This window comes from Petaurus breviceps, unplaced genomic scaffold, assembly GCF_028583685.1.
Source record: "Petaurus breviceps papuanus isolate PSGF00001 unplaced genomic scaffold, PetGlider_PUasm1.0 91133, whole genome shotgun sequence".
NCBI classification, from domain to species: domain Eukaryota; kingdom Metazoa; phylum Chordata; class Mammalia; order Diprotodontia; family Petauridae; genus Petaurus; species Petaurus breviceps.
Window position 1 is genome coordinate 67,504,218 of NW_027187419.1, and position 13,447 is coordinate 67,517,664.

At 40.7% G+C, this 13,447-nt stretch overlaps 1 protein-coding gene across 1 annotated transcript in view; it reads left to right on the forward strand.

The window, feature by feature from the left end:
• Positions 1 to 3,689: 3,689 nt before the first annotated feature.
• The window catches only part of BRCA2 (BRCA2 DNA repair associated), a 91,317-nt gene continuing 81,559 nt past the window's right edge, over positions 3,690 to 13,447 (forward strand). Inside the window, exons 1-2 of the mRNA XM_069080508.1 lie at positions 3,690 to 4,640; positions 6,252 to 6,503. Coding sequence (XP_068936609.1) covers positions 4,574 to 4,640; positions 6,252 to 6,503 — 319 coding nt within the window. The 5' untranslated portion in view covers positions 3,690 to 4,573. The remainder of the gene's footprint in view (positions 4,641 to 6,251; positions 6,504 to 13,447) is intronic.

Here is a 13,447-nt window from a genome sequence, read left to right on the forward strand (position 1 = left end):
TGGTAAATATTTTCATTGGAGAGTGTTCCCAATCTTTATAAAGGAAATGAGCTATTCCAAATCTTTCTACTTTGTTATTTCATTAAATGTCCTTACTTTGAACTAATTATGTCTTCTAACCAGTAATATTCTGGAGCCAGCTCTAACTGGCTTGTTAATTTTCATTGTGAGCAATTACCTCTCAAAAATCACAAATCAGGGCTTAAGTTATGGTTTTGTTCATTGTCTAGACTAATGAAAGTGTTAATGATGCAGATTAAACTTAAAAGTGTGTATGTGTACATGGATCTTCTCCTTTAACTATCAACACATTGCAGTATTGCTCTGTAAACACTGGTTAAGCTCAGCAGGAATACAGCAGAAGTCTCTAGGAATGAGGTCCTCACCTGACTGGAGGCTAACACTGTATGGGACAGGTAAAAGTGTGGTTTCTCAGAGACTATCTTAGGCCTTAGGCCTAAGTTTCCATTTTTCTAGAAATTATGTGACTTTGAAACTTTAGAAATCTTTCTTTATAGTTGCTCTATTCTAGTCAGCCCTTTTCACCCAGCTTACCATAAAAAAGTTAAGTTTCTATAGAACTGCAAGAATTGCTGAACAAGACTGCTGATTAGAAGGAACAGGTAGTAAAAAGGGGAAAGAAGCTCAGTCCCTGGTTCTCAGACTAAAACTCCTAGATAATACTAAAAATAATGAAGAATGGAAAGGAGCTGGCAGCAGCAGGTGGATTTGACCAATCGAGGAACAGACAGTAGCCTTGGAGTACTCAAGTCCCCATAAGAATGTGTCTAGGGTAAGACTGAAGGGGGTTCAGTATTCTAAGATTGTTACTGTGCCTGCTGTAATGAACTTCATGTATTATGTATATTATCCAACAAGATTAGAGCCTCATTAGTAATAATTATGTTAATGTTTGTAACCCTTTTCTTATTTAACCCAGCTTTAGCTTCTGTATGGCGGCCTCCTCTCCTGGGCATTGTTCCAGCGACTGGACCCCCACTTCTCCGAGATTCTAATAAACTTTTTATCTTCACTTTGAGGTCTCCGAGTAGTCAATTTGGGTTAGGGTCTCTGTATCCCACACAGTGACGCAGGCAAATTAATAATAACGACGACTAGCATTTATATAAGCTTTAAGGTTTTGCAAAGTACTTTATACCTACTATCCCATTTGAGCTCACAAAAACCTTTGACCTACTAGAGAAAAAATAAACACATTGATAAGGACTCCGGAGCTTTAGATCTGAGTTTACTAGTCTGAAACTATGGTTGTTGCTGTTCCTCCAAAGAGGACCAATGACATCAGGAGGGTGATGCCATGACTTGTAAGTAAATTGGATTTAAGTGAAGCAGGGCTGTGCAAAGTCATCAGTCCCACTCTCTCCTCCAGAGTCATAGGAGTCCAGTGGCAACACACAGGACAACTGGGGGTGGACCCAGATGCTGTGGGAGACTTTGGTCTTTTTAAGCTAAGGTTTTTCCCATGTCTCAGCTTATCTGAGGCAACACCCACTAAATGATTAAGGCTAGGTAAAAAATGGGGCAAAAGATGGCCTCATTTGCCTTCACACACACAAAAAAAGTCACTCTGGGAGGAGAAGACCCTCAGGGTTTATGGCCAAAATAGAAACAATTGCTATTTACACTGACCCTGAACCATCAAAACCTGACCAGGTTGTACTTTCAACAAGGGAGTAGTGGGAAATAAAGTTGGAAAGGTAGGATTGTAGAGTGCTCTAAATAATAAGGCTTTATTATAACAATATTATTATATTGACATTGAGGAACCATTGGAGTTGTTTGGTAAGACTAGTGACAGTCAGGTACAATGCTAAATGCTGATCTAATCAGAATAATGCTTTAGAAAGATTAATCTGGCATCAGAACATTGGGTAGATCAGAGGAAGGAGAAGAGTACAAGGTAAAGCCTAGTCTATGCTGGGTACTTTATAGATGCTGTTTCATTTGATCCTCACAACAACCCTTTGAGGTAGATGCTATAATCATCTCCATTTTACACCAGAGCAAACTGAGGTAGAGTGAGTTTAAATGGCTTTCCCATGATCACAGAACTAGCTAAGCATCTGAGGCAGAATTTGAACTGTAGGCCCAGAGTTTTCTATGGGCATAAATCATAGATCAAAGAGAGAGAGCTGGAATGGACCTCAGAGGCCATCTAATCCAACCCATTATTGGAATGAAAAGGCAAGAACTAAAAGCAGGGAAAACAAGTTAGGAGGATATTGCAACAGTCCAGTCAAAAGATAATGATGCTACCACTAGTGTGGCTAAGACAACTGAGGAGGAACCATAGTCTAGAAAGAAGACTAGAACCTGCACTCTAAGCACATCTCAGAATATGGCTACATGGTGGGATCTGGGAAAGATCATTTAACCCTCTTTAGCCTCCTCTGTAAAGTGGGGATGATGAAGACATTTCCAATTCTGTATCAATGATCAAATGGGATCTGATTTGACAGGATAGCAACAGGAATGAAAGAAGGGCAATGGCAATAATATAATAGAATTGAAATTCACTTCCCACCATTTCCACCAACTGTCTCGCCTTGCCCCAGGTACCCTTTCAAACTGCACCTTCCCCTAGCCCTCTTCAGTCTAGAACATATTTAAACTCTGACCTTGTACATGAAAAATATGTTATTTCTATGTCGCTCTATGCCCCATGTTTCATCTCTGTAAACTTCTGAACCAATTCGTCCCTCCATGGCTGCAACTGCCCTCTATGTGTTGTTTACTTGTATTTCAGAAGTAAACTCCTTGAAGGCAGGGATTGTCTGCTTTTGCATTTAGGCAGTTTGATACACAACGGGCATAGGTTAAAAGGCTTCTTGGTTCCTTCATCCAAAGGGCAGAATCTACAGTACCCTCCCTCTGATATTCCCCCAATTTATCCTGTCTATATCTCGTTGCTTGTACGTAGCTGTTTACATGCTGTCTATCCCTTTCCTTGAGAGTTCTTTTAATTGTCTAGATACGGTCCATTACAAAGATAACCCAATGACTTTTAGCTTGTGCAACCGGGAGAATTGGGGTGCTGTGATACAAATAGGAGAAAACAAAAAACCTGGATTTCTTTTTTTAGAGTGTGGAAACTGGGGCAAGGAGGGATGAGGTCTAAGCCCAGAGTCCATGCTATCTTCAGTGTGCAGTGCTAAAGTTTTATGGAGGCTAAAGTTTGCGATAGGAAACAATAGTGGGAATAATTCAAATTCAATAAACATTTATCGAGCATTCACTAAGTGCAAAGCACAGTGGCATTAGAGAGGAAGACTCGAATAAAAAATAAATGCCTGTCCTCAATGCAGGTTAAATCTGGTCTGAGACCCTGGAGTCCTTCTCCCTAGTCCTCCAATAATCACCTTTATACTCCTCTGTGCGCCTGTAGTATGCCCTCCCAGTATAATGTATAGCTAGCATTTATACAGCACTCTAAAGTTTGCAAAGCACATATTCTAACTCATTTTATCCTTAACTACATTGTATCCGTATTTTACAGATGAGGTAACCGAGGCAGCAAAGGGGTAAGCGGCTTGCCCAAGGTCACAGAGCTAGAGGAGGGATCCGAACTCAGATATTTCGGAATCCAGGTACTATGCCACCTAACTTCCTTAGCAAAGTTAGGCTCTAAATATCATTGGACTGAAGAGGGAACACAATCGCCCCTACCCCATCCGGTAGCGAAAGAGCACCAGACCTCTCCCAGAGCCCGGAGCGAGGAGAGATTCGCCACGCCCTCCTGTGGCCACGCTCACCCGCCCAGGACTCAAAGAGCGCGGTTACGCCTCTCGCCTGGCCCCGCCCTCCGCTCTTCGTTGCTGGGCGTCCTGGCGCGAGGTGGGGGGGGGGGGGAAGTGAGGAGTGCACGCTCATGCGCAAAGCAAACACTCTTGGGTCCTCCTCGGGAGAGGCGGGCGGGGTGAGGGGTCAAGTCCACCCCCGTCACGGTCCAATCCCTTCGACTTGTCTTTCAATTCGGAGGAGGCCTGACTGGGGGCGATGGGTGGAGCCAAAGCCGTGCCGAATCGCGCTTCCGGAAGCCACGCTCTGCGTCTCGTGGTCACGTGCCGGTTTGGGTACCTTTAGGCGCGAGAACCTGAAAATTCGCTGAGATTGTGTGGAAACGGGATTAGTCATCGGAACCTGAGGTCTGCGGCGCGTGTGCGCTTGCGTACCCAGCCCCCGTCCGGCCACGCCGGGAGGTCTTGGTTTTGCCTTCCTGCAGGGCAGCAACCCCCGAGCCAGTTAGTGCCTACTTGAGGGCTGGGGTAGGTGGTGACCAAGGTCTTGGCCCGTCCGGCGTCTGTTCTTTCCTGGTCTTCCCCAGCACCGCTGACCTAAGGATTGAAATTCGGAAGGGACAGGATTCGTATTGAACCTTCCAAGGCCTCAGTTTACCTATTCGTAAAATGGGAGGCTTGGCCCAGGGCACGGCTGCAGCTCTCTTTGGTGCTAACGTTCACTGATATCCTCCCGTTCATTTCTCCAGTCACTGTTTCCCACCCCCCTCCACTTTGCAGACTTTAACAGACAAGTGGTACCTGGGGGCAAGAAAATGCCAGCTGGACACCAGGGAAAAACAACTTTCTTTGAAGTTTTTAAGACACGGTGCAGTGAATCAGGTAGGACGGGTTACTTCATTGGCCAGACTTCACATCAGAAACGTTATTCAACAGTTCCAGGCCCCCTCCCCCATGCTTTTTTAAATTAATAATTGTTTTCATTAACTTAGCCATACCAGTAGCACTCCCTGGCCACCACTCTCCTATAAGTCTTCCTCTCCGCTTTGGGACTGTGGAGGACGGGGCACGCCTTTATGTTTCTATCCCTTTCCCGTAGCAGTGTGCCCGGCGTGCCCATAAACAGTGATTTTTGTAGTCAAAATACTACATATGGACCTTTCTAGTGAGAAATGCCACTCAGGGATGAGTACTGAGCACCTGCAGATCGGTAAGCCTGGCAGCTTCCTTGGATAACAGTTTTAAGGTACAACTAGAAGCTTTATTTGCTAGACAACTTACAGATAATTTCTGTGTCTTTAGGAGATAATTAGTGGTAATTTGTATGTCTTTAGGAGAAACCAGTGTTTCTTGCCCCTCTTTATTTGCTAGAAGGTGTGTTAACAAATATTTTAACTTTCTAAGAAGTAACTTTAATGGACACTTATTAATTACTGTAGTGTGTTACTTGTGAGTGGATTGTGCAAGTGTATGTCAGGCTTAGAACAATTGATGATTGAAAATTCAATTCAGTAAATATTTATTTAGCGCCTCTTATGTGCCTGGTACTCTAAAGTGCTATCTTCACGTCACTTGTACAAACTTGCACTAGCTAATTAATGGCTATCATGTAATGTTTGTAATCTAGAGGTCAGTAAAATATGTGGTAAAAGTCACCTACCTGAAACCTTTCACTTAAACATTAAAGAGAAGACCCTTAGGTTATATTAAAGAAGTAATATACATTTCACAATAGCTTAATATAATTCTATTGTAACTTTCTAATGATTTTTTCTCTTACAACAAGCATTATATATATTATATATTATAATAAGCATCTTTTTGTTGTTCAGGCACGTCTGACTTGCAGATCAAGGTGAAAATAATTCAGAATTAAATAGTACCAGTTTTTATACATAATGAACCAGCCAGTCAGTAAACATTTATTGTGTATATGTGTTGAGCACTGGGGATACCTAAGGAAGCAAAACACAGGCCCTATCTTCAAGGAGCTTGCCATCTACTGGGGAGACAACATATAAACATATACGGAGCAAACCATGTATAGGATAAATAGGAAATAATTAATAGGTGGAAGGCACTGGAATTAAGAGGGCAATCACTTGGTAGTATAGAAATGAGAATAGTGGGGGAAGGAGTATTGGAGGGAAAAAGTTGAAGTTAAATTATGAAGTGATGCGTTTTTCTACCACAGATCAATAGACATGCTTGTACCTGTTTATTAACTGTCCTAGGCAATTTCCTGCTTGTACCCCCATGCTCATTCCTCCAATATTGTTTCTAATCCAATGAACATAGATGCCTATGACAGCTTGACTTAATGCTAAGCAAATTAGCAAACTAAAAACAATTTGATTTAATTTTTACCATTTTTTCGTTTACCAAAGCCATAAAATTTTATATAATGAATCTATGTCCCTGAACATTTGGATGACATTGATTAAAGCTTAAGGTGTAAGGTATTTTAGGTTGTGGTTTTTTTTTTTTCCACAGACTTAGGGCCAATAAGCCTTAACTGGTTTGAAGAACTTACTTCAGAAGTTCCACCCTATAATTATGAAACTTTAGAAGACTGTGGAAATAAAGCTGAAATTATGGAGTTGAATTCTTTTAAAACACCTCAGCGGAAACTTTTCACTTATAATCAGCTGGCATCAACACCATTAATCTTCAAAGAACAGAATGTCAATTTTTCCTTGTATTCTCCTCCTTTGAGAGGACCTAATCATTGCAAATTAGACATAGGTAAGTAACTTTTGTTTGAATATAGATTCTTGAAATTTATTCACAAGGGTGGATTTTTTTTCTATATTAAAAGTTGGAGTTTGTTTTGATTTACATATATATGAATATTTTTATCAGTGCCTTTGATAAAGGCATAGATGATTCCCTTATCAGCTTTCCAGATAACACTAAGCTAGGAGAGATGCTGAAAAGGGAGGATGATGAGGCAGATCCTAAATGATCCTAATAGGCTAGAATATTGGATTAAACCAGTAATATGGAATTTAATATAGAGGAATTAAAGTATTAATACTTTTGGATTCAGAATATCAACTTCACAAATATAAGATGTCTGGAGATGTGGTGAGACAGCAGTTTATATGGAAAAAATCTAGGGATTTTAGTGGAGTAAAAACTCATCCTGAGTCTGCAGTATAATATGGCATCCAAAAAAAGGGAACATGACCTTGGGATGCATCAAGAGAGGAATAGCTTTTGACAGTAACTGTATTATTTTCTTATGTTTAGACCACATCTAGAGTATTGCTATAATATTGTGCTACCTTTCCATCTTTTGCACAGGTCTATCCCTGATGTGTGACTCCCCTACTCAGTTAACTTATGTGGCTTCCTATTGTCTTTAGGATCAGTTATAAGCCCTCCTGCTTAGCTTTCAAAGCTCTTCACCATACCCTAACTTCACAACTACATTGGATATCGATTGCTTCCTTTTTTGAACATCTTTTGCCACTGACAGCTTCACACAATGCACACGGTTACCACCTTAGTTCAGGTCCTCATAACCTCTAGCCTAGATTATTGCAGCAGTGACTTTTAGTCTCTCTGGCAAGGTAATTTTCATTAATCACAAATCGGTCTGTGACGTGTGACTCTCCTACTCATTTAAGTTCATTGGCTTCCTGTTGCTTCTAGGATCATGGCCTAACTTCTCATTCTTGTTGGATATTGTTTCATTTCCCAGGCTCTGTGATCTAGCCAGAACTAGCCTTCTCTCATCCTCCCTCGGAACATTCCATCTCCCATCTCTGTGCCTTTGCACTAGCTATCCCACATACTTGGAATGTAGTCTCTCCTTCCCTTCTCATAGAGCCCTGCTCTTTCTATACGATGCAGCTCAAGCACCATCTTTTGCAGGGTCTTTCTTGATCCCCTCAAATGCTAGTGCCCTTCCTCCCAAGCTACCTTGTATTACTTTGTATACATTTGCATTCATTCACTTTTTGTTGTGTGTATACATACATATGTATATATGCATACATATAAATTTGTGTGTATAAACACACACACATACACATACACATTGGTACTTGTCTTTCCCTTAGGTTGGAAATTCCACATAAGTAGGGATTGTATCTTTGTCCTCATATCCTTGATGTCTGGCATGTTGTACGCACTAAATGTTTGTTGATTTTATTACATTCCATTCTGAGCATCACACTTTAGAAAAAACACTTAGCTGTAGTCTGAAGGATGGAATCCAGGATGGTGCATTACCTCGAGTACATGCTCTTTGAGAATCAGGTTAAGGAACTAGGGATGTTAAGCCTGGAAAGATAAACTCAGGGATTTTGTTCTTCTATTTTAACTCAGAAAGCAGAACTAGCAGTCATGGGTGAAAGTTGGAATGAGGCAAATTTAGGCCTCTTCTAAGATCTCAACAATTATAGCTCTCTCCCCAAGTGGAATAAGAGGTAGTAAGTCTCCTCCTCAGGGGAGGTTTTCAAACAAAGACTAGATGACCACTTGTCCAGTTTTGGGTTGTACTAGATGTCTTGTGAGATCCCTTCCAGCTCTTAAAATTCTGTAATTCGGAAAACTGGCTGGATGTATTGCCTTATAGTAGATATTACTGGTTTCACAAAATATGAAAATAGCCTATGTACTTAGGGAGCCAACAGTTTATGGGAAGTACAGAGCATTGGGACATGTTAGCATTTAAGTCCCAAATGTGTGCCAGGTCCCATACTAAGTGCTGGGGACACAAAGGCAAAAGACAAAAACAGTTCCTGCTATGGAGGAACTCAGCCCAATGGAGACAGCATGCAAATAATTGTATGTAAACAAAATATATACAGGAAGAATTGTAGATGAATTTGGAGGGTAAAGGAAGAACTTGGGGAGGAGGGCAGGGAAAGAATGAAAGGGAAAAAGGTAATATAGCATCTCTTTGGTGCCAGGTACTTTGCTAAGCCCTTTTTACGAATATCCTCATTTGATCCTCACAACAATCCTGAGAGATAGGTGCTAGTATTATCCCTGTTTTACAGAGGAGGAAACTTAGGCAAGCAGAGGTTAAGTGAACTGCACAGTTTTTAATAGTCTGAGGCTGGATTTGGACATAGGTCTTCCTCACTTCAGGAACCTTTAGGGAAATATTTGTTGTACAAAATGGAACTTTTGCTGAAACTTGAAGGAAGCTAGGAGGCAGAGGTGACAAGGAAGAGCATTCCAGGGACAGCCAGTGAAAACGCTCAGATCCTGGCAATGAGAATGTTTGAGGAATAGCAAGGAGGCCATTTTCCTGGATTGCTCTGTAAAACTAGGCATGGCCCTGATTATGTAGGACTTTGGAAGCCAAAAAGAATTTTATATATTTTCATCAGGAGATAATAGGAAGTCACTAGAGTTTAATGAATATGGGGGTGATATGGTAAGACTTTTAGGAAAATCAGTTTGACAGCTGAATGAAAGATGGATTGAATTGGGGAGAAACTCGAGGCAGGTAGACCATCAGTAGGCTATTACAGTAGTTTAAATCAGGGGTGGGGAACCTGCCACCTCAAGGCCACATGTGGCCATCTAGATCCTCAAGTGTGGCTCTTTAACTGAATCCAGACTTCACAGAGCAAATCTGGATTCACTCAAAGAGCCACACTTGAGGACCAAGAGGGCCACATGTGACCTCAAAGCTATAGGTTCCCTACTCTAGGACTTTAGATAGGGGGTGGTGAGGACCTGCACCAGGGTAGTGGCAGTGTCAGAGGGGAGAAAAAAGGGCATACACTAGAGATGTTGTGAAAGTAGAAGTGATAAGACTTGACTACTGATTAGATATGGGAAGATTGGTGAGAGAGGAAGATAACATCCAGGTTGTGAGCCTGGGTGACTGAAAGGATGATTGTACCTACAAAAGTAATAAGGAAGTTAGGAAGAGGGAAGGGTTTAGGAAGGAAAAATGAGTTCCATTTTGGAGCTTAAGATGTTTATAGGCCATCCAGTGTGAGATGTCTGAAAGGCAGTTGGAGATAAGAAGAATGAAGGTTGGGAGAGAGGTTAATACTGGACAATAAATCTGAGAGTCATTTGCATAGAGATGATAATTTAAAAACATGGGTGCTGATGAGATCACCAAGCACTAATAGTATAAAGGGAGAAAAGGGGCCAGAACAGAACCTTATAGAGGATGCCCACAATGCATTAGGAGGCATGGCATGAATGAAGCTTTAACAAAGGAGACTGGAGTGGTTAGACAGGTAGGAGAAGTAGGGGAGAATAGGGTCACAGAAACTAGGGAAAAGAGAATATTGAGGGGAAGAGTGTGATTGACATTGTCCATTGACTGAAGAATAGTCAAGGATGAGGAGTGAGAAAGGGCCGTTCGATTTGGCAGTTAATAAATCATTAGTAATTTTGGAGAGAGCATCATTTGAATGAAGTCAGAAGTCAGATGGTAGAGAGTTAAGAAGAGAATGAGCAGAAAGGAGGTGGAGGCACCTACTATAAACAGCCTTCTCTGAGAGTTTAGTCATAAAAGGGAAGGAAGTGATACAGGATGATAGCTAGGGAGAAGGATTGGATCAAGTGAGTTTTTTGAAGATGGGGGAGCCATGGACATGTTTGCAGGCAGGAAGGAAGTAGCCAGTCAATAAAAATTGATTGAAGATTGGTGAGAGAGTGAGGATGTTAGAGGGAATACTCTGCTAGAGAAGATGGTATGGAATGGAGTCAATGGTGCATAGAGAGAGAGGGGTTTATGTTGACAAGGAGAAAGGCTACCTCATCTTGGGAAATAGGTGGAGGAGATAGTGTCAGAAAGCATCTGAGATGGGAGAAGCAACTAAGGTCTAAGAAGTCTTCACCTGTCACCTCGGCAGCCTGGGACTCCAGGAGGGAGGGATGGCAGTCATCAACCTGTCCCCCTTCCGTCCCATCATGTCTGGCATTTTGGTGGCCAAACCCCACAGGGATATGGGCGACAGCCTTGGCCTCTGCCAACATGATCCATTTCATGTTGCTCTTCAGTCGACAAGGGAAATTAACGTTCGTATAGCACACTCCCTGATAAAGAGAAAAAAGATTACCTGAGAAATCATGCAAATGATACTGTCTCATGATTAAAGGCAAGCAGTTTTGGTGACTGGAAGGATCTAAAACTAGCTTTTATTTTTGCTGTACAATAGAAAATCAATACAATGAACTATTGACTCTAGAGATTTATGTGACATCAGTATGTGGAATTACTGGACAAGTATTTTTGGAAACATCTATGAGCTGGGTATTATTTTTAATTTTGAAAAGGCATATTTTATCCTTGATGAGTTTGTAATGGGTGGAGAAATCCAGGAAACCTCAAAGAAAACAGCTGTCAAAGCTACAGAAGACTCTGATATGTTACAGGAGATAACAAAAGAATACATGCATTTTAACTAAAAAATCTACTTGACAACTCAGTGATGTTGCATGTCATAAATCTGCAAAACTTCAACTGGATGTGGTTCTTTTCTGATGTGCCAGAGCTTTTTGCCAAAAATAACTTAAATGGATTGTGTGTGAAACTTCTTGGATGCTTTGAGATGCTGTGTTCAACTAGTAAGAATGAAAACTGTAGCATATTTGTAACAGGTGCATATCTGTATTATTCTCTGTACATGGATTCTTTACAGCAATCATTCAGTAGACTGCATATTTTGTTTGTACAATGATTTTACCCAGAAAGCAATAATTTTAAAATATTTTTGAAAAATGAACTATGTTATATTTTTGCTAGTATTCTTAAAGAACAAGTTGACATCTATTTTGTAAAAAAATATTATGAATGTACTGCCTATCTTGGACTAAAATAATGCTTTTTTCTAACTACATAATTATTTCTTATTATGCTTTTATAATATGTCAAAGTAATATAAAAAGTAAATTATTAAATAACTGTAAGCCTATTATATATATATATATATGCATAAGATATCAACAAGTCTTCAGCCCCTAATATCAAGCTTGACTATCTTACCTTAAATTTCTTATTCAGGCTTACCATTAGGGAAATAACAGCAATGGGGGTGGCTAGGTGGCACAGTGAATAGAGCACTGGCCCTGGAGGCAGGAGGACCTGAATTCAAATCCGGCCTCAGACACTTAACACAAAAACTAGCCGTGTGACCTTGGGCAAGTCACTTAACCCCAATTACCCTACCTTCCCTCCAAAAAGAAAAAGAAAAAAGAACAGCAATGACAAAAACCCAACTATCATTTAAAACAAAAACAAAAATTGTTCTGATAAAATTTTGGCAGTCAGAATTGTAAAGTATATGAAGTATCCCAATTTGTATTTTCACAAAAATCACAGGATTTCATATTAGAAGGGAGTTAGTTGAATGACTGTGATAGTAATGGAATATAAAGATCCCCCTGTATTGGCTTGGTTTTCAAATTGATTGTGTTAAAACCCAGAGCTTGTTAATTCCACTTGTGGGATGGACTTGTTGACTTGAAAAGAGAGTGCTGAGCTGGGAGGAGCTGGTGATGTAGATTTGGAGAGACACAAGAGAGAGGCAGAAGAACTTTTTGGAAGCAGCACCTTTGGAGGCAGAGAGAGACTGAGAGGATTGCTGAGGGCCACTTTGAATTGCCCTGGACTTTTGAGACCTGCCCCCGGAGCTGCCAAGGACTGAGGAGACATGGCTGTTTTGCTGGTACTTTGTCTGTTTTGATGTTGTTTTGCCAGATTTGTCCACTGGTGAAAGACAGTCCTGTTGTTGAAGAAGTCCTGGAACCTGGCTGTTGGTTCAGAGCTCCTGAGACTGTCCTGCAGACAGAGAGTGAATACTGTCCACTGGTGAAGGACAGTGCTGTTGTTGCAGGGGTCTGGGAACCTTTCTGTTGGTTCAGAAGCCCTGAAGAAGGATTTTCTTGTTGTATGTTTACAGAAATCCTGGGAGTGGATTTTACTAATGTTTTCAGGTGTCCTAGGACTGTTCTGCAGACAGAGGATGAATTAATGAAGAGACTGACAAGCTTTGTCTCCCCAGGAACAAAGATTGCTGAGAACTTGCCTCTTGTCAAGATGAAGAAAAGACCTCCATTTGGGTATTAAGTGCTGTGCTTAAACTTGTTGTAACTCTGGGGTAGATTCAATTGTGATCCAGGGGTGGGGAACTCTTTGACCTTTTTGTGTTCTATGATTGAACAGATGAATGTACTTTACTTATGACTGGAAACTAATCTCCATTTGAGAAGAGGGGCTTTGTGATGGACTGAATGAAGGTACAGCCTAGGGGTGGAGTAGTATTTAGAACAGGGACTTTTGTAATTGATTGAATGAATGTAAGGTCCTGGGTGGGGTAGTACTTGGAGATTATTTAATCACACTTAGTAAATGCTGTATTTTGAATGATGTCCTATTTTTATCTTCTCTGTTCTTAATTTGTCACTGAATAAAATGGAGAGCACCTATGCTACATTACAATGACCATTTAGTCCAACCTATACTCCAAACTTACTCATTTACAAAAATGTTTTTTATAATTTATTTTTTAACAACTCAAATGATTTGAGTGACAATATCTGTGACTTCCCTGAGAGATGTGATAAGATGATTGAGTTGGCTTCACTAATTCACAAAGTATAAAGGACTCTGGTCAATTGTTGCCTGTGGTGTCAACACTTCTCTTGTTGAATGCATAGAAAATTCATGTTCATCAAAATGAGACATTGGCATACTCAAGGGT